The following is a 22,458-nucleotide window of genomic DNA, read 5'->3' on the forward strand; positions in this document are numbered from 1 at the left end:
ATCCTCTGTGAATATGTACAACCATTATTATACATATTATCCATTAAGGGAGTGGTAGGTACAGTATCTATTTATATGTCTGTCCGCACGTACATCGATCCGTATATATATATATATTTATATATATATATGAGTATCAAGTATTTGAAGCAGATTTCATTTCCTAGAGACTATACATATATAGTTGAAGATCACTTTTGCCTGTAACGGTTCCGAGAGCTTGTTAGGGAGGAGGTAAAAGGGGGGGGGTGGAGGGGATGGAGTGGTATTATATATCATAGGATGAACTCTAAGAGTATGTTCCAACAGCTTTAACCCTAACGTCTACCAATTTATACTAATTTATGGATATTGCAAATATCACTGTTCAGTCATTAGGAGAGATAGTTGAGAAATAATAACAATGTAACTACAAAATTGAGATATGCAACACAAGGAAGACACATATTTGAAAAACAAACCTTCATTTCTTATTATTCATTCAATCTGTAGAAATTGCAAAACAGAAAAATATATCAACACAATAATCAAAACGACAGTAGTTAAAGCAGTATGTTACCTGACATTACACATATTGGCTATTGACAAAACTGATTCAGTTATAACATTTCCTGTAAAACGTTTACTCAATTAGTTCGTAGTTATATAGAAATCCCTAATATCTTCCATTTCGAACAAGTCTTACCTGTGTGATTGTTTAAGAATGATCTGAATCAAGCGACCCTTTTAACGTGAGCTGGAAGCGGCCGCGAGACCCAAGCAACAATCCCCCTAATAAGTAGTGAATTGATCAGTAAATAGTTTTCCTTCTTAAGATGCAAAATCAATTTGTATAACTAAAGAGATTCATGTGTGATAAATCCAATTTATCTGGTGTGAAAGACCAGTAGACAAATCAGACCAGTAGATAATTAATTTTTTGCAATATCATGTAGGAATAAATCAATACTGATATTCAGGTTCTACTTGATCATATTTCTCATTTTCAGCAGTACTTTATATCAAACATTCAAAGGCATTCAGCCCACATTCCTGATTCTGACAGTATTTTCAACATTGCCCCCTGTCACTAATAAGAATTCCTTTTGTGTATGTCCTTAACCAACACAACATGAAAAGCTACGCAGTGGATAATTTATTCCGTATCGCATCACAAAATGCTTTGCAAAATGGTCACATCGTTATACAAGTGCAAAGAATGTACAACATTGTTGTTTTACACAGTAACACATAGTAATTTTTTTTAAGTGACAAAATTCAGAGCCCACAAAACTGCTATACTAAACCTGAACTCTAAATTATTTCTTGCTAGGTCAGAAATGAAAATTGAAAATACCTCCAGAATGAGAACTCTGGCAACATTTGCTTTGCTTTATGAATTCAGTATACTATATATATATATTTATATATATAAATAAAAATATATATATATATTTATATAAATATAGTTTTAGTCCACACTGCTCTGGTATATTTGAGAAAAAAACAAGAAGAAGAACGTTCATTGTTGAACAACAAATAACTCTCTCCAAGTCTGCAAAAGAGACTCAGATAGTAAACAGATTCATGTTTTTGTATTTCCATCTCAATATATCAATGTTTACAACTCTCTCCCACACCACCCAGTTGTTAAATTCTAATTTTTTTCTTCTCCCACGGTACACTTCAAAACCCTTGTACTGACAGTGTGTGCGCTATTGAGCTGTAGGAATATCCTGTTTTTCTATTACTTTAGATAAAGGTTAGGTATCACTGATACTGTCAGTATGAGTGCTTTGAAGCATGATATGGGAGGACAGTACAGAGTGGTATTAGCATTACACTCGGATAAAGATTAGGAACTGTTCATACTGTCAGTATGATTGCTTTGAAGCATAATACAGAAGGACAGTATAGAGTGGTATTAGCTCAGATAAAGGTTAGGAACTGTTCATACTGTCAGTACGAGTGCTTTGAAGCATGATATTGTAGGACAGTTTAGAGTGGTATTAACATAAGTATCAGATAAAGATTAGGAACTGTTCATACTGTAAGTACGAGAGCTTTGAAGCATGATACAGAAGGACAGTATAGAGTGGTATTAGCTCAGATAAAGGTAAGGAACTGTTCATACTGTCAGTACAAGAGCTTTGAAGCATTACATTGGAGGACAGTATAGAGTGGTATTAGCATTAGAATCAGATAAAGGTTTAGGAGCTGTTCACACTGTCAGTACGAGTGCTTTGAAGCATTACATGGGAGGGCAGTATCGAGTGGTATTAGCATTAGAATCCGATAAAGGCATCTAAGAAAATTGTCCCAAACATTGTGATTCCTATTTGTATTCTAATTTGCATATAAGATTCTGCACTATGTCATATTCAGAATATTTATACCCTGACTCACCTTTAACAGTGTCTCTCTCATAAACATAGCACCGACTATGTCCGTAAAAAAACTTGCAGACGTAGTAATACATTAGTTAGACTGGTGGAAATTAATGTGCTTTCAAATTCACATTTACCACATTCCATTGGTAAACTGCACTTAAATTATAACAACCTGTGTACATTAGTGTGTCCTACAAAGTCAATACACACAGCGAAAACTTCAGAACTGAACACATCACTATCCGTGGGCTAAACGGCTGGAACTTTGTCGAATTCAGGTATGTTGAGTTCTTCGTCGAGTGTCGCAGCCTTTCCAAGGGGTTCTGAAGACCTGTTGATTCCTCCTTCGAAGGGCAGCCATTTAATTCGACCAATCTGAAGTAACTTTGCTGAATCTAACGCATCGAGATATTGCATCTGTGATGTGAACGTAAGAAGGAAGGCATGAGGAAAGTGAAGCAATACAGGGAATTCTTTATTGATGGAATCTCTTAAAATCACTGTTCTGAATGAGAGGATGCAATTTATTATTTTAGTTCAAAGTGCTGACTCTCCCAAGGACCCTTACGTGTCGATACTTCCCTCTGGATGAATTGTGCCAAAGTTAAAAACTTAACATTCTGTGGTTGCTCGAGGCTGTTCCAGGTCCAAGTTTTCTCGCTAAAAATCCTGTCCTGAAAATACTTCATTGCTGACCAGTCTTTGTGCAAGTTTGCCCATACAAGTCAAAACAGCATGCAGTGATACTTAACTTATACTACAAGCCACCTACGTAAGGGACATCACATATTGATGGGTTTCACACACTGTATACTGGTTGATATCTAGAACGTACCATTTTGACTTTGGTGAACATCTGAAAATAATGAACACATTTATAACATATTTTACCTGTTTTCTGATATATGCTACCATATCTAATAACTGTTCGGGATCCTCGCACTTCTGGAGGAAGACATTCCTCCACAAAGCAGCGGCCAAAATTCTGTCACTGGATAACAGTCCCTGAAATAACAAAAGTACATTGAAAAATTAGGATTTTCATGAACCTACATTCATGGTTCCCCCACTTTAAAATTATGACAATGAAATTCCAGACATTTCCAAGACCAAAACACATTTTACAGTTTACTGTGAAGCCTATTATAAACATGATGACTTAATTTTAGGCTACCTACACAATAATGATGACCTGATGATAGGCTACCTACACACTAATGATGACCTAATGTTAGGCTTACTACAGACTTATGATGAGGTACAGGTAAGGTAAGGCTACCTACACACTAATGATGACATAATGTAAGGCTACCTACACACTATGATGACCTAATGTTAGGCTACCAGCAGTAAGCCTAACAAATGTAATTCTTGCAAAAATGAATGCTAACACCTTTTTGTTAAGTTTTGGTGGAGCGGTCATCAAAAAGTCATGAACCCCAAACATGGCATGTTGTAACCATAAATTTTCACCACAGTTTGAATTATGCCATGAACTTAATCTCACTCTTCTTAAGACAAAAAAAATCTTGCTTGCTAAAGAAATAATTTCCAGACTAAACTTGAAAATTCAAGGACTTTCAAGCCCTAGAAAAGAAGTCTTTTCTTTTCCAATTTTTTCGCTCCAGACTTCTCCTCATTCCCAGAATGCTTCGGAATGGTGTTCACTAGAAATGTTTTCCATATTAAAACACTTTGAGACTATCTTATACTTTGATCTTCAAATTCGAGACACAGGAAAGAATTATCTCAACGCGACTTCTTTTAATTGTTTTTTTTTTTTAAAGCTTTCTCAGACATCTCCTCTGTCATTTCCTCCATTGTTTACTCAGTCTCTGATTTGTGAAGCTCTAGAAGTTAAAACTATTTCTGCTAATTCTATTCCCTTTGAATTATAACAGGAGGCATGTCTTCCTATCACATTTAGGACTGAAGTAAATTAGATGTCCTCCAAATAAGTTATTCTCACCTCATCGTAAGCGAAGAGGGCACCGTTGAACTGTTCTACCATCTTAGTCAAACTGTCCCTCATTTTAACGCTTCCAATCTGTGAGGAGAGACATAACAAGACGTGTATCAGGTATGCGATGATGTCTTAAAGGCATTGAAGACTCGCCCCAAACCGTGTGCGGCCGTCAGAAAAAGTTAACTTGCTGTTGCTTGCAAGTGAGGTTTTGTTTGTGTCACTACAAAGTGCAGACAGTAATGAAACGTTGTTATCTCTCTAGCTGGACCTGAGATGTCCATCACTGTATTGTTTGTACACTGTGTTGTGGGTATTGACCGCAGCTGTATGTACTGACTGTACTCTAGTGTCTAATTACCGACGGTAACAAGCTGTGTGTGTATTTTCTGGGATCGATGGCAGTGTCTAACACTTCTGTTACACCTTATTCGAAACTAGGTCAGATTACTGGCATTAGACGTTTTTCTTTTTGCGCGAGTCTTCACACCCTTTAACCCTGCTATCTTCTTTTGTTCACTGCTTCAGGGTGATAGTGAATGCTGCCCTCACTTTTGTGAAGGGGTTTGTTGATGTTCAATATAGCTGCACTTTTAGACAATTTGCCAGAATGGAGCAGTAGGGACCTTTACTACTCAACCACAACAGATATCTTTCATATGTGTTGTGTTACAAAGAATAATTCATTACTCAAAATATTAGCAACCATATACAACCATAGATCAACGGATACACTCAATACTGAACTCATGTTCAAAGCTGCATTTTACAGTTAAAGTACATCACAACCTGGCAGTGTTGCAGGCAAACACTAAAGGCATCAGGACATACCTTTTTGTCAGAATCTAGTCCAAGGATTTCAAAATGAAAAAATACAAAAATTCTGTGTATTGGACAAAGCCATTAAAAACTCTTCAGTAGCATGTCAACTGGTTGTAACCACACCAGCCAGATGGGAGAATTTATACGTGCTAAATACCACTCTATAATGTCCTCCTGTATCATGCTTCAAAGCACTCCTACTGCCAATATGAACAGCTCCTAATCTTTATCTGATTCTAACGCTAATACCACTCTATACTGTCCTCCCATGTAATGCTTCAAAGCACTCATACTGACAATATGAACAGCTACTAAACCTTTTTCTGATTCTAATGCTATATACCACTCTATACTGTCCTCCCATATCATGCTTCAAAAGCACTTGTACTGACAGTAGAAACAGTTCCTAAACCTTTATCTGATTCTAATGCTAATACCACTCTATACTGTCCTCCCGTATCATGCTTCAAAGCACTCGTACTGACAGTATGAACAGTTTCTAATCTTGGATGATGTTATGGTAGAGTATCACCTGATTTTGGGTACAGTCTTTACAAACTACACCATTTAAGTCTACTCACCCCCATGACTTTACCCCTTTCCTGCACATCATGCCACATACTCATGACCAGGTAGTGGGTCATGTACTTCCCCTCTCGTCCCTCTTGCTTTAGTCTTGCCATGCACATCCTGAGAGAATCAAAAGATTATATATCATGTTGAATGTTCAAGTTAAGTTTAAACAGTTTACAAACTTGTCCTCATCAAGGCCTGAGACCTTGTACACAAACTGTTTTTTACTCCATGGTCACACAACCCACACAACCAAGTGTACACATTTCAAACAGTCTTTTTTCAGGTACAAGAGTGCACCCCTATTACAATATGCCCCCCCCCCCATACAGTACAACCACAATCCCGGGCACACACTAGTTGCCTAGCAACATCCTATTCATATACAATTGCAGACAATGTCGCACTTATTGTAAAGATTAACATTTGTCACACTGTTACTTGAAATCCCTACCTCAATATCTTGTTCCAAACTCCAGATGTTTGATTGAATGTAATCTATTTAGACTTGCTAAACACTTGATTCTTCCCCTACCGCCTTGACCCCCCCACCACCCCAAATGGATTAAAAAAAAGAAAAAAAGTCACTGTTCTGTGATGTCATTATGACAGAACTCTAAGGCATACTTGTAGTAAGTCCTGTACTCATGCTTGTACTGTACTTATTACTGAACTCAAGCTATAGTACTCATAATACAAATCTGCTCTCAGGTCATCTCACAGAAACAGGCAATTTTTTCAGAGGACAATGGAGATCAAATTACGAAGGCATAATTCTCATAATACAAAGGCATATTTCTCACAATACAAAGACAACCTGTACGTCTCACAATACAAAGGCATTTCTCACAATACAAAGACAACCGGTACGTCTCACAATACAAAGGCATTTCTCACAATACAAAGACAACCTGTACGTCTCACAATACAAAGGCATTTTCTCACAATACATACAACCTGTACGGCTCACAATACAAAGGCATTTCTCACAATACATACAACCTGTACGGCTCACAATACAAAGGCATTTCTCACAATACATACAACCTGTACGGCTCACAATACAAAGGCATTTTCTCACAATACAGACAACCGGTACATCTCACAATACAAAGGCATTTCTCACAATACAAAGACAACCTGTATGTCTCACAATACAAAGGCATTTTCCTCACAATACATACCTGTACGGCTCACAATACACAGGCATTTTCTCACAATACAAAGCCAACCTGTACGTCTCACAATACAAAGGCATTTCTCACAATACAAAGACAACCTGTATGTCTCACAATACAAAGGCATTTCCCTCACAATACAAAGACAACCGGTACATCTCACAATACAAAGGCATTTCCCTCACAATACAAAGACAACCTGTACATCTCACAATACAAAGGCATTTCTCACAATACAAAGACAACCTGTATGTCTCACAATACAAAGGCATTTTCCTCACAATACAAAGACAACCTGTACATCTCACAATACAAAGGCATTTCCCTCACAATACAAAGACAACCTGTACGTCTCACAATACAAAGGCATTTTCCTCATAATACAAAGACAACCGGTACATCTCACAATACAAAGGCATTCTCTCACAATACAAAGACAACCTGTACGTCTTACAATACAATACATCACAATAGTAGCCTTAAAAGGTAATATCATATCATGGTGATTTCGCTAAGAGGTGACAATTTTGTTTTCCTATATAACTAAATGAATAATGGCAAAATGACCTGAAAATTTTAGACAATGCAAAAGGACGAATAGAGAAATTTATGGCTAGAACAGGGTTAAACCAGGGACCTCTGGGTCACAGGTTCACCTGGTTCTTTTTGATTTTGGTCTCTGATAGCATTTCTGAGAATATCCTGTAGAATGTAATTGGTCAACTTATTGAAAAACATAAAACGATACAGGTTTCTGTATGAAGAAGAAAAGGTTATCCCCTTTCATTTTGCCAGGTTAAATATGATTTTCAAATTTGGTTGATTCACAATGATACAGTTATGAATCCCTGTGAAAGTTGATTCATTTAGATATAAAACACCGTTTTAATTCACGCTATTACTGTATGTACCTTAGTATCTATTTGGTTGTGGTATCAGGTGCGCACATCTGTAGCATTATGTCATTACATATTAAGGCTGCTCTTACAGTACAGTAGCATACATGGGAGGAATGGTTCTCTTGTATAGATCTAGTAAGATATCAAGTCCACTTACCAAACATGTAACTCTGTGACCAGGAACCATGAAAAGAGAGTATCCCTCATGCTACATGCTACAAAACAAACCAAACTTGATTATAAGAAGTTAACTTTGCAATTATTTGTTTCATTTATTTCTGCCATTAAATCACAATGATACATACATTTGTTACTACATGGTTATAGCAATGAACCAGCAGGAACAGAAGATAGATAACTTTTCGAGTCTGGTCCCCTTACAAAGGTTAAACGAAAAAAATTAAATTTTATATAGAGAAAAGAAAACATCAAGTAAACGCATAGAAAAACCACACACATAGTGGTTTTAACAGAACTGGTAAAGGAAACATTAATACAATGCTCATCATGTCAATTATTATTACTCCTCGAAGAAGTATTCAGGCTAACAAAGATCCGTTCATATTACAAAAACAAGGCTAAAGATGAAACGAAACCAAATTTCTCTTCAGACAACCAAAATCAGCTTTGCGCTGTAGCAGGTTAGATATGAATATTTGAAAATACCACTAATATTATAGGAATGCTTGTACTATCATTGTTCAAAGCGCCAAGTTTGAAAAGAACTTAGTGGGAAAAAAAAAGAGAAAGAAAAAGGAAAAATGGAAGGCACACAACCCACCTCTAAAAAACTGTTCAACATTGATTCCATCTGCACAAGATTTGTACATATTAAGCCCAGCGACTCTCATTTTCTGCAGAAAGAATTCGAGAGACTATTAATGATGAAGATAAGTGATGTAAATCGAACAGGTATTCTTGAAACTTTTCGGACTATTCTGCTGAAATGAAATCACAATAAACATGTACAGTAATGTACTAGAGGCAGCTGGCAGTGTAAGGATATATATATATCTGAACTCATCTCACAGTTACTTGGCATAACTTTTGCATCTGGTCACAAAGTTGATCAAACCTAGATAGCTTAAATAAAACAGGATACAAGTGATCTCCTGTCACTGTGGTAGCATAGCCCATGAACAAGGATTCTTTTTATTTTTATCAAAGTTTCTTTAATGTGGAGGGTTGAAGGATTAATTTTGTCAACAAAAATTTTCATGAATTGGTCAGACACTTTGACATGTTACAGTTCTGGCAAAAAAGCAAATTCATTTGAAAATATGCAAATAGTGCTGACTTTAATTGTGTTCAGTATTTGCAAAATGACAGGAAATAAAATAGGAAAGGGTTGCTCGACATGTAGTATTTTTGTCACATGGCCTACATTTATCTTATTACGTACAGTAGGTAAAGACCACTCACAAATCTGTTGTATCGTAGTTTTCCTGTCAGCCCTACTTTGTCCAGCATGTTTGTTACCATGCCAGGCTTGTCATCTTCAACAACACTTGTACCTGTACTTTTCTTGATAACCTGACGTATGCAAAGAGAGAAAGAGAAAAAGTCAAAAGATTGAAAATAATCAAAATCAAAAAAATCATCAAAATCAAAATTCAAAGTTAAACATGAAGTACAAAGGCTGATATTATGAATCTTCAATGCTAATTAAGGATTTTATCTTTTTTTTCTAGTTTGAAAAATATGGTGGTAACTGCAACAACTGTGACCAAATTGATAATTATCAGCTGATAAAGCAGTGACAACTTACCACCTAATATGTTGTAGTGGTTTTGTGTGTAAATTCAACACAAACAGAATTGTTAGAGTTTGATGTTGAATTTCCATGAATAATCCAAACATTGTCTTCCTGTATTAACATATTAGTGGGCCAATCAGTGACCTAGAACTATGTCATGTGATTGCAAATTATACCAATTCAATATAGAAATTTAAAACATCACTTCCATGGACATTGACTGATATCTACTGCAGAATTTTGCCAAGTGTTAGGGTCAGTAATTTAAACAAATAATGTTTCTCTTCCAAACTTATTGCAAAAAAAAGTAAGTACAAAGGCCCCTGTCTTTTTTTTAAAGTATACACCACTTTGGCTACTCATAATGTTAGTGAGAGACAGTGCAAATAGTTTTGTGTTTTAAGTATTCCAAACTTTGTCAAGTTGAAACACATGGGTCTCAAATAATGCTCAAAGGATTTAAAATCAAATGAACTGTTTTCAGAAAAAAAAAGGAAAATAAAATAAGAAAGCAGACGAAGAAAGCATGTGAGAGGGGGTGAGAAACATGCTTTAATTACATTTTTTGATGTATATAATACTTTGGCTCTATATACTGTATGCCAGATAATCAATTACGGTCACCTTTGGATAAAATTCTGAAATTGTTTTTATTGCCACCTTGGAGGAAATGTACCTCACTGGGACATTCAGTCATCTACTATGTTCATTTAGAATGTCTGAGAACAATTCGGAGAGTAAAGATCTCCGGGTACTTTTGAAAACTTGTAGCAATTATAGCGTGCTATAATCTGGGGCCTATACAGACTACCTTTAAAAACACTCAACACTTGAGTTTTTTAAACCACCTTCCTTTTGAGTACTACATAGCAACAATGGGTACAATTATAGAATACAGGGCCATTCATTAACTCTTCCCAGCATCCGGATGCGCGGTGTGTCTGTACATGTCCGTACACGTATGACGCCCTCTAAAATTCCATCACGTATTTCATTTTGACTCCGCATCCGCGCATCCGCACATCCACCCCGGGAGTACTAGGAATGGACTTAAATAATTTTCGAAAGTTTCAACATATACCATCACGTATTTCCAATACTGAAAGTCCCATATGTACGAAGATATTCCACATCAATAGTGTGATGTTCTTAAAAGGCATCCGTACATGTGCGACGCCCTCTAAAATTCCACCACAGAAGTACTAGGAAAGGACTAGGAAAGAAATTTTTGACTCCGCATCCACGCATCCGCGCATCCAGGCATCCGCGCATCCACTCAAAAAGAAAGAACTGGGACTTTGACATTTTTTACTCACATATGTACTGGGGTGAGACTGAGCATCCGCGCATCTGAGCATCTGCTCAGATAGAATCATCGAGTGGCTCTGCATTCTATAATTACTCCCAACAATGGTGCCATATCAAGGACCAAAGCCGCATGTGGTCCCTTAGAGTACTTTTGTCCCTTGAGAATTTCAATGTGGCTGCAAGCAATGCATACTGCAGTGCACTGACATAGCTAAAAAATCTATCAAGCTGTAGGAAGGACTAAAAAGCAGTGTGTATACTGTACCTGTTTCTGGCAAGTGAGACTTAAAGATCGACCATACTCTGTAAAAACTGGTGATTGTCTGTGTCTGAATAGTAGGGAATCTCCTCTTCTGTTGAGATCTGTGGTTGCTACTTTCCGAGAACTATTCTGCTGACATTTCTTGCAGTGAAGAAATGAACCCTGAGAGTTAATAGATGAATCAAAAGTGGAATGTAGACAACACCAAAGAGAGGGATTTCTGCATGACATTCTCCCAATTACAGACACACAATATAGTGCACAATAGTGTAGGCTGGTTGGGTTTTTGCATGCATTGTGAATAAACTGTCCCGACTGGCCTACAGCAAGTTTACCATCTCGAACTGAAATGGGCCTAACTTTAGAATCCGTACCATACTGAATGAATGGGAAAGCTTACTTCGAATCGGCAGAATAACAACTGTATAATCCGGTTAGGATTAGGAGATAGAAGAACGGGAGGTGGAGATAGGGAGTGATTACATGAATGTGGGAGAGAGATAGTAAGCGGGACATGGATTAACAGAAATAGTCGAATGGTACGGATTCTAAATTAGTACCCTGAAATGTCATACCAAACACCCAGGCTCCATTTTATCTGTTTGTTATCTTACAAGTCAAAAGTTCAAAATGGCAAACTCACTAGCCTAGGCTCAAATGAGGCTAGGCGAAGTATTATTGACAATACATGACATACACATAGCCCAGGATAGGCCTGACTGGAATAAAAGCCTATTTACAATGTACATTCTGATGTCATCTACGTCATTTCTCACCTGAGTGAATGCTGGCCCAGAGCGTAGCGTTATGCTGTGTAACACATTCGACAAAGAGTTGTAAACTCGGTTCGCAGATAAACTTCTGACAAGCATTTTGCTTAACTGCTGTTTTCGTTCTTAGTTGAAAGTAAATGCTTTTATGTCGAGTTTTTACAATAACTTAATCCGTTTCGGAAAAATACTTTAAAATGGTGTTGTAAAGGTAATGATGGCTGGATATTCTGGCTGGATATTCTGGCTAACTTCTGTGTATGTTAAGTGTTGCGTAAGTCATTCAGCTGTACCAAAACGTGCTACTCTTGGAACGGAGATGTTTCATAAAGTAAACGGTCATTTTATATAAGAAACCGTTCATATTTAACGTTAAAGAACTTTTTCCTGAGTATAGCATTCTGGAAAATGTTAATACGCATGTTTAATAATTTCTTTCAAATATGTCGCTCTTTTAAGGTATTTTTGTGCAAAATAGTAGTAGTAAAATAAAATATGTGACTGAAGTCATTCTGTCCGTTGCGTAAGAATATTACGTAATTCAACACTAACACGACAAGGTACGTGAAATTGTCGTCTGCGCTGCAAGTGCATTGTAAAATTGTAAACAGTTTATATACTAGCCATGACCTGGTACAGCACTAGTGAGCAAAGGTCAGATATCAACAGATACCTGGCAGTTGTGGGGAAAGAAGATCGTTTATCTCAATGGCTAATGAGACGATGTAGGAAAGTTCAATACAGCAAACTCCCAAAGTTAGTGAGAGAAGATTTGACACAATTTTAGCCGAAAGAAAGCAAACCGTAGGCCTTAGTTGGCTAAAACAGAGCAAGCGTAATTAAAATTGTGTTAGAAGTTAGGCTACTCTAGGCTGTGCCTAACGTTAGGACCTAGGCAAGGCCAGTATGAGGACTACATTTTAAGGTTTACCTTAAAAGTTACAGAAGGCTTCAGTAGACATACTGTATGTTACATGTAATAATAACAGTGATCATAACTTAAGGTGAATTATAATGATAGGCTAATAAAAACAGTAGTGAAGGCTATAGCCTAGTAATAACACTTTTGCCTCAGAAGTCAGATTACTGATGGAAAAAATAATCATTACAATTAGTGAGTTAACCTATGTTTGGTATGTTGCATGTTTATTTAGAATCCGAATCCATCTCAAAGGATTGTTTTTGGAGCTCAAGTCAGTGAGTCTTCTTTGTTGTTATTGCAAAGGAGGTCAGTTGTCGACAGTGGTTGAAATCTTTTTTTTTTCCATCACATATATTTTTACTGTTTGGACATAATTTCATGGATATATTTACAAAGCTGTTTTACTGCACTTATCAAAATAAAAAAATATGAAAAGGGAATATGATAATCAGTGAACACTGTACATGAACTTTAACATGATCAGTTTAACAGTAAGCCCAATACTTTAATTACAAGATATCCATATTTAGTAAATGTCATTGTTTGAACTTTGTCGAAAACTAGCAATTTTGGTAGAATTTCAAAAATTATCACAGTAAAAGGATCAGACCTCCAAGGGATCTTGTTCATACAGAAGTGCTAAAGTTTAGAATGTCCCATACAGTCTAGTTTCTCTGCTGAAAACTGTAATATTTAAATATTGTTATTTGTTAGCATAAAAATTCAACTTTTTCTAGATTTCTGTTGCTCGATCAGTATATTACTTTTTTAAATTGATTTTGCTTTGCTCTTTTAGATTTACAGATCTATGGCATCGAGGACAAATGTTTCCCTCGTCCGGAAGTTTTTGTCAGTTAGAGGTATCCCTACATGTCTTTTAAAAGCAGGAGAGGTTCATGAAAGTGACACAAAAGCTGGGAAAAGCCTGTTTCTTATAATTCCAGGTTTGAAATGAAATTGTTTTAATTCAGTAATATTATGATATATTAACTGATATAATTGATACAAATGACAAGTTTGTGTGAGTATTGTCAGTATTTTAAACATTTGCTTGGATTCTATAACTCCCTCTTGACTGCTTTAGGTAAGGGCTGAACTTAGGTATGGAAGCGCGATGGGTGTTTAACAATTTTATGAAGGAAGTGGCGGCCCTTGTTTCATTGAAGCTGAGTCCCATGTGGGGAGAGAGGGGGGGTGGGGGAAGGGGATCTGAAGGATCTCCGTAGAAAAGAATTAAAAATTTTGTCGTGAAATTGGTGCGCGGCATTCTGAAGCCATGACTTAGGTCTAGATGATTATTAGCTTTGAGGGTAAATTGTGCTAAACAATGCTCAGATTTGTGTGTGTGTGTTGGGGGGGGGGGTGAGGGAGTGAAATCGGGCCGTAAACCTGTAGCAGCAGTCTGAAGATAATTCTTCACCGGCTGAATGCCAAAACTTTCCTGACTGATGAAGAAAAGTGGTGAAGCCATACCCCTCCAACCCTCTCTTCTCCCTTGCGCAAGCCAATAGTCAAAGGTTAAAAATTACAACTGAACTCTGCAAGAAAAGAAAACCTGTACAATTTTGCACTTATTATGTACAGGTAATCCTGGTGTGATTGACTTTTACGATGAGTTCCAGAAGATTCTTCATTCCGCAAGTGAGAGCGCCATTCCAGTTTGGGGAGTGGCGCATGCAGGACATATGGAAGTTCCCAAAGATATGACACCAAAAGCAGGTCAGTCTGGTTGGGAAGAATGACATAATCACCAAAAATAATTAATATTTCACATTTGTAGGTAAATGATTAATCCTTTATACAACTAATAAGTTAATATCTATTAGTTTACGATACCATAGTTTAGGGCTGGAAAAAGAAAATTGAGTTCAGAACTGTTCTTCCTCCTGTCAAAAGTAAAAATATCTCAAATTGTCTAGGAAGATGTGGCTGCATTTTGCTCACCTATTCAGTAGGTCTTTCTATATGTGTGTGTTTGTATGGGTGGGGGTGGGGTGGGGTGGGGAGATGATGAGTTAAGCTAAATGCCACTAACTGATGTTAAGTGATCTAATTCATTATTGTTTAGTCATGCAATGAACAAAGCTTGGTGCTTTGTGTTTAAGTACCTTGCTTCTGTACGTAGTGTTCGTGATAAAATGTTCAAGGAGTACTGTACACCGTGATTGAAGTTTCGTGCTGCAAGGGAGCCCTTTGATGATGGTGTCATGGTAAGGAGTGCAAAGAAGGTGTGAAGTATTTATTTGTTTACAGTTAGCACTGTAACAGTCCCTTCTTTGGCACAAACAGATTGGACATTGGCAATTGAGTCTAATTTCTTTCTTTGTTCTGTCTTCCAGGTGATCTGTATGAGCTCGAGGACCAAATAAACCATAAGATTGCATTCATAGAGGATCACATACCGGCAAACACACGACTTGTGTTAATTGGACATTCAATAGGTGAGTTAAAAATAAGTGATCTATGGGTCTGATGTTGAATGAGATTTACATAAAATAATCACAGTGTATATTATTGGCAAATCTATTATCATGAACTTTATCACTTTCCTTCACTCACATTTTTTCAATCTTTATGAAAATCTGATGTTTTGGATAGATTGGACCCAACACCACGATGAACACCACGATGTGCACCGTTACACATCCGGGACAGCAAGTTTGCTTGTGAGGATGTTCATTAATCAAGAAAAAAATAAAAATATTTACCTGATTTCAAACAAAGTGCATCCCTAGGTCATCTTCCTTAAAATGTCAAAAAACACTGATTGCTTTTGCCAGGTAGATTTATACCCACCCCCAAGACAAGATGACCAAATTTTTTCCCCAGAAATTCAGGAGGCATACTATTGATGTTGACACCCATGTTCACATCAAATGCTTATGTTTCTGTAGAAAGAGGCATCCATCATATTTAGCAAAGGTTGCTACATATATATTAAGTCAGTATGCCCTCTATTATTTCATCCATAACCTTACAAACCAATATAAATATTAAGTCCTCTGTTGTCTTCAATTGTCTTGTTTTAATCTTTGAAACCAATTTATATATTAAGCCCTGCATCCATCCTACAAAAGCTGAGATTATGTCAGCATGCCCTCTATTGTTTCATACATAATTTTAGAAACCATATAAATATTAAGCCCTGTATTATCTTCTACAAAGGCTGCTGTATATGTATATATATTATGTCATTATGCCCTCTATTGTTTCATACATAGTCTCACAAACCAATCTAAATATTAACTCCTCTATTGTCTTCAATTGCATTGTTTTATAGATAATCTTACAAGCCAATATAAATATTAAGTCCTCCATTTTCTTCAATTGCTTTGTTTTATAGATAATCTTACAAACCCATCTTAAAATATTAAGTGCTCTATTGTCTTCAATTGCTTTGTTTTATAGATAATCTTACAAACCCATTGAAATGTTAAGTCCTCTTTTGTCTTCAATCGTTTTTTAGATAGATAATCTTACAAACCCATTTAAATATTAAGTCCTCCATTGCCTTCTACAAAGATTCATATAGTAATTAAGTATATATGCCCTCTATTGTCTGTTACACAGGTTGCTACATCATTTTAGAAATTTTAAGAAGAAAACCAAACCTGCCAATCCAGAAAGGAATTCTACTCTTTCCAACCATCGAACGGATGGCCCAGACGCCAAATGGGGTGGTTTCCAAACCTCTAGCGTTGAATTTCCGTTGGGCCGCTTATCTAGCGGCTAGCTTAGCCTACTACCTTCCTGATTGTATAAAGCTGTTCTTGATCAGACTCCATCTCAGGGGATCAACTGTAAGTCAATATCAATTTACCAGGCTTGCATCATAGGCAGCTTCAAGTTTAGTCATCTTCAGATTAGCTTGAAGAGAAAACATGTTGTTATTTATTTGACTGTTATTTTTCTTGTTTTGTTAAATGTAAAGTCTCAAAAGTGCTTAAAAATCTTGAGATAGTTTGTTACCGGCAGTAAGTTAACTATCCCACTGCAGAAAAGTATTGTCGACTTATATTATTAATACAGAAAATAAGAAGATGTGTAATCCCGCTCTTGCAAATCTATCTTTGAAGTTCTACAGTACCTACCTCTCGTGTTGTTGTGAAAATATTCATTCACATACCTGATTGAAGTTAGCAGCCATTAACAGCACATGTAAACAAATATACAGCTCTTATATGTAGAGGGCAGCAATGCTAATTTAGAACCAGAGTCATATATATTTAGACAGCTCTGTTAAAATGTCATACTACAACAAGAACCTGTAGGAAAAACTCTTGGAAAGTCATAGGTTTTTAGTCTTTTCAAATTTGGAGCCAAAAACTGATCACTTTTAATAACTGTCATTTACACCCCCCTTTTTTTTTTCTCTTAGATGAATCCAACCGCTGCCTTGTCAGCGTGTCATCTCTTCAACCCTGATTGTCTGAATAATTTAATCTTTATGGGTGGTCAAGAGATGCAACAAGTCAACGAGCCAGATACATCAACCATCAAGGAAAACCTGTCCAAGTTGATATTCTATTACGGACAAACAGACAAGTGGTGTCCCGTGGAATTTTATGAGGAAATGAAAAACAGGTTTCCCGATGGTAGGATTGTCATGGACGATAGAGGAATGTCCCACGCATTCTGTCTGCGAGCTAGCCGGGAAATGGCCGAACTTATCTGGGAATGGACAAGGAAGGATTTGTAACCAAAAAATGGAAGAGAGTGCTTCATTTGCAAAGTCAGTTTTTGAGAAGGGTAACACAGTGTTACAACATGCAGTGTTACAGTAATTCATAGCAGCTATTTAAAGTAAGGAGTTTTTGCCTCTAGATCTGTATTTCTTAACCTTTTCCAACACTTACCTCCCTCCTTCCCCTTCCCTTCCCCTTCCCTTCCCCCCCCCTCCTTAAGTAATTGAAAAGCACCCCTCATTTACAGCTGTGGATGAAGTTAATTGTTTTGGAATTTTTCTCTAATATACAGTACATATATCTTCATACACCTTGGAGTCCTTCCTCGCACCCCTGGCATTCCAGGTTTGGATGGCCGGACTAGATCGTGATAGTCGTTGATCTGTTTTAGCAAAAGGTCGTCTTTATTTACGGGATATGTCATGAATATTTGAAGTATTGTCACTCATTAGATATTGTCATAGTAATGTTCCAAGCATACGAAATCTTACCAAATCTATTCATTATGGAATTGTCTCCAGTTTTTAAAAGTAAAAAGTTCATAAAAATGTTAAAAATTTGAAATAAGTGCAACTGAACCACACAACTATTGCAAAATAAAAAAATTAAAAGTAAATAAAAGGAAAACCCAAACCTTTCCAAAGTTCTGGAGAAAGTTGAAAATAGATTTAATAATTTGTAAGGAAATATTAGTTATTGTTGGATGGAAATGATTGGAGATATAATGTAGTGAAAGTTGCTGGTCATCTGGATGAGGAAGCCCCTTCCAAACTCTGTCAGTGACTCTATCTGTCAAAGGTCAAACCATTACTCTATTATTTCTCCGGCTGATGGCTAAAATGTGGTTAGTATTGCTGTCGAGACAAATATCTGACCATCTGTAGAGCTAGACTGACCAAGTAGGAAAGTTTGACCTGTGGCTTTGCATCGGTTCCCCATCGTTATTATGTCCTGATGAGGTGAAATGTAATAGGTGCATAGAGTATACAATACAGCATACTAAAGGTCATTTGAATATTAAATGGTGTCATGTTTACATGTCACCAATTTCAAGTGTAACAGTCACAGACCAGGGGTAGAAAGGGGGACCCACCCTTCCCATGCCTGTACCACCCTCCCACCCTTAATTCACCAACCCCTGGCCCACTCCAACCTGCATGTTTCACTCATCAAATATATTACCAAAAATCTTTCAAATATGAAAATTTATGCAAGCATATTAATATATATAAATATATATGTAAAGTTTGTATGTAGTACCATTGGGTATGTGAGGTTGAATGTGTATGAAGATAATCGCAGTATGTTATTCTGAAGGCAGTGGGGAAGAGGTGGGAGTGAGGTGTGAGGTGGGGGTGAGCTGGGGGTGAGGTGTGGGTAACTCGGTTGTCTATGTCCATGTCATGCTGTATCATGTTTGCAACTACATGATGCTATAGAGAAAAGAACAAAAAGAACATTAAGTGTGAGTTATTGAATCTTTAACTACTCTTGGTGGGGGTGAGGTGGGGGAGAGACAGGGGATGAGGTGGGGGAGAGGTGAGGGTAACTCAGTTATCAATGTCCATTGGTCATGCTGTATCATGATGCTAGAGAGAAAGGAAGATTAATGAACATCAAGTGAGTTGTTGAAGCGGAACTACTCGTAAGCTTGAGTGTTGTAATAAGATGTGAAATCAGAGACTGAGGTCAAACCAGTAAATTCTATGCTATGCTAAGATGCACACTGGTGATTGTCACAGACTACAGATGGCCAATGGCAGAGGTGGTGCAAAGTACACAAGAATTGTTTGTTCATTTTAATCGTTCAAGTCTTTTAAAGCCAAATCTTTTTGTTTTCCATTTTCAAATTTATTTAGAGGATTTATTGTTCTATCATAGGTATGTGACCTACATGGTGGTATGGATTTTAGTCTCATGCTTGCAGCCGTTTGTACCGATTAGGCATTCAACTGTACAGGGTGGTACCATTTAGCAGAGTCAATTTCAATAAAAGTAAAGAAAGTAAATGTAATGTGTGTTGAATTTATTTGGTCTTCAGCACATCACCTATGTTGTCAATTGTCAACTTATGTAATATACCAGCCAGATGCTGCCGACCCCCCCCCGGCCCCACCCCCTCTACCCTGTTTACCTACCCCCTCATTCTCATCAATTCACAAACACTCATATATCTCTAGTATATTTCTTCACAAATGAGTACTTTGAATTCATTCAAGTGGAATTAAAAAACGTCAGTTCATTCCAAATAAATCATTACTGAGCCCAAACCAAATGGAGGGGTTGGGAGTGGTTAATCCCTCCAATATCCCATCCCACCACCCCTTTCCCCTCCAGCTCACCGCCCCTTCTTTCTCAAGACCTACAGCCCTCTACTCCTTTGTCAAACACACTTATCAGCGGTGCTGTACCACCTAACATTTCTGTCCTTGTCAATAGTTTCATTTACATCGCAATGGGATCATGAAAAATGTTGAATAATCATATGAGAATATTGTCAAGGATATAGAAGTCAAATACAGATATTTTCTATGTTTCTATAGATTTTAGAATAGATTGAAGTCTTATAACTATAAAAGTTTAACGCGTACTGTCTATGTTCTTATCCTGTCCTTGGAGACTTATAAATGATTTTGAGAGGTAATTTATACGCTCTGAATACAGCTCAGATCAACCTAATACAGCCGAAGACAACTGAAAATATGATGTCTTTTATGTATAAGCTAAATTCTGTTTTGGTGACATATTTTGCCTAACTCTAGACATCAATCATGATGCTAGCCAACTCGAAATCATATATATATATATATATATATATATATATATATATATATATATATATATATATATATATATAGATATATATATATATATAATATTGATCAGAACGATTCACCCTATAAGCCAACCTGTGCAAAACACAATATAGTGAGAGCTGTACGTATAATGTACCAGAACAATAGTTGATACCCTATAGGATGAAAGTGCACCTCACCTTAATATGATATCCATGGAATAATTAATGGTAGTCTAGCTATTGAAGTTAATTTGGCATATATGTTAATATTAATATGAAAGAGAAAACAACACAGTTTTGAAAATTTGTAATTTTGTCCAGCTTTCTTTATTGTAGGAATTTATATACAATATGCGTCAGCATAGAGGACCTATCGTTGTTTATCAGCCACTATACCGTAACTATTCCAATTTTAACGTTACAGTTTGTAGATTAAGTAACATTTATAATAGAACGGCCGAAAGCAAAGGACAAAATACAATAAATCGATTGTAATTTTTTAAGAGTGTAATTTATTTTAAAGGGCGATGCAAACCCTCCCGCTCCCTCTCCCCCTCCCCTGGAAGGGAATAGAAAAAAGGGGGAGCGGGAATTCTTTTTGGACTATTTCTATATGGCATTGTGTTGTGTTCAACCGCGTAAATACGGTACACGCGAAGAGCTGTGGCGTCACTAGAATTTTAAGAGTTGGGAAAGGGCGAGCAGATGGCAAGCACACAAACGGTGCCCTGTGTAGTGCTTCTCATGTGTAAATTTAAGGGCAGAGGGAGGAGGCACGGCCTCGCACCCGCACCCGCATTTACAGGAAGCCACTACAATATTAGTACTTGTCGTCACCAGAAGCGGCAGCTATGGGTGTTTGTGGAGGGGGAGGGGATGGGGGCGGTAAGGGACATTCGTTTTATGCATACCAACAGTCAGGACAATCAGCTTGTTCTTTCTCTGTTTCCCTTTCTTGTTCTTTTGGTCAACAATTATCCTGAAAAGTATGTCAAAGGTTGTCAAACACATTCAGTAAATCCATCGTTAGTTAGTAAAATGCCAAAGCATAAATTCCAATTTTGAACCAGTGAGTCAATCAATGATTGTCTGTCATTAAGAGAAAGAGAGAGAGATGGGTGGGGCGGTAAGAAAAATGTTTCATGATCTTAACAAGATTATATATGAGAGCAAGTAATTCCTCACGGATGTGGGGTTATCAGTTTATTAAGTGAATATGTTTATCAACTGACCAACCCCCCCCCCTCACCACCCACTTCTCGCCTAGACTTGAAGCGCTTACAACCTTATGTACATGCTGGATTGTTGGCTCTGCAGGAATAATCTTTTCAGGTGGAAAGTGTCCGCTCAAAGATACCCCCGGGAACTGCAGGGTTCCTTCATGATTGCAGTCGGTCTTGGTTCAAGGGTATATTTCTCTTTATATGGTACATATAGTTGGCCCGATTATTGTATGATGTAAAAAGCTATTAGATATATTGGGGATTAGTGGTTTTGTATGTCTTCGTTTCCTGTGGTACTGATAGACACGTCAATACCTGATATCATCTACTCTTATGCCATTTTCTAGCAAAGAGGTGTATATAGTTATGCGTATGTACAGTAACGGTACCAATGGTATTGATGTACGCTGCACTCATAGGTACATTCGTATGCAGCAATGATAGGCTCGCGATCCCTGGTGCATTACATTATACCAATAGTAACCGTAGTGAATACCTTCAGTTCCTCTTAGTCAATGCCTGATATAGTGAAGTTGTTATTAATAACTACCGGTGGTGGCAAGGAATTGTGGTGTATGGGGATCCTTGTTGGAAAGTCCTGGAGGAGGAGGGGGGTTATTCAACAGTCACCACAAAATTAATAATAAGAAGAAGAAGCTCCGAATAGAGTTTGTATGCATGGTGACCTTTGTTTATAAGGACTACCTACAAGGGCGGCGGAAGCACTTTTAATCTGGGGGGGGGGGGCACCGACATCAAAGGGCACTTTCGATTAGACTGATGCAGCCTTATATTTAGTAACCTTTATAACTCTTATTGTATTATCTTATTTGCGTATACACATCACTCCATCAACGCCCCCCCCCCCCCCTCAAGGAAAATATGCATACTAGCACTGCAATATCCAATGTGCAAATTGGGAAACAAGGAA

At 37.2% G+C, this 22,458-nt stretch overlaps 3 protein-coding genes across 7 annotated transcripts in view; 2 read left to right on the forward strand and 1 right to left on the reverse strand.

The window, feature by feature from the left end:
• Positions 1–447: 447 nt before the first annotated feature.
• Positions 448–12,202, reverse strand: LOC139984073 (ubiquinol-cytochrome-c reductase complex assembly factor 1-like). Its single transcript, XM_071997753.1, has 9 exons — positions 11,907–12,202; positions 11,134–11,292; positions 9,227–9,337; positions 8,586–8,658; positions 7,962–8,019; positions 5,736–5,844; positions 4,339–4,416; positions 3,261–3,374; positions 448–2,786 (listed from the first exon to the last, which is right to left on the reverse strand). Exons 1-9 carry the CDS (start codon positions 12,000–12,002, stop codon positions 2,619–2,621), a joined length of 966 nt encoding a protein of 321 aa, XP_071853854.1. The 5' UTR covers positions 12,003–12,202; the 3' UTR covers positions 448–2,618.
• The window catches only part of LOC139984071 (uncharacterized), a 76,106-nt gene continuing 65,041 nt past the window's right edge, over positions 11,394–22,458 (forward strand). The window contains exon 1 of the mRNA XM_071997749.1: positions 11,394–11,669. Coding sequence (XP_071853850.1) covers positions 11,667–11,669 — 3 coding nt within the window. The 5' untranslated portion in view covers positions 11,394–11,666. The remainder of the gene's footprint in view (positions 11,670–22,458) is intronic.
• On the forward strand, positions 12,498–19,516 carry LOC139984074 (lipid droplet-associated hydrolase-like). Of its 5 annotated transcripts, none has more exons than XM_071997754.1 (6): positions 12,498–12,656; positions 13,619–13,766; positions 14,407–14,550; positions 15,162–15,263; positions 16,393–16,622; positions 17,201–19,516. In XM_071997754.1, the coding sequence occupies exons 2-6, from the start codon at positions 13,631–13,633 to the stop codon at positions 17,519–17,521; spliced, it is 933 nt and encodes a 310-aa protein (XP_071853855.1). In that variant the 5' UTR covers positions 12,498–12,656; positions 13,619–13,630; the 3' UTR covers positions 17,522–19,516. The 5 variants fall into 5 exon arrangements, with proteins under 5 accessions (XP_071853855.1, XP_071853859.1, XP_071853856.1 ...); XM_071997758.1 differs by having other exon boundaries at positions 14,407–14,541; XM_071997755.1 differs by having other exon boundaries at positions 12,536–12,749.

This window comes from Apostichopus japonicus, chromosome 17 (genome assembly GCF_037975245.1).
Source record: "Apostichopus japonicus isolate 1M-3 chromosome 17, ASM3797524v1, whole genome shotgun sequence".
Taxonomy (NCBI): Eukaryota; Metazoa; Echinodermata; class Holothuroidea; order Aspidochirotida; family Stichopodidae; genus Apostichopus; species Apostichopus japonicus.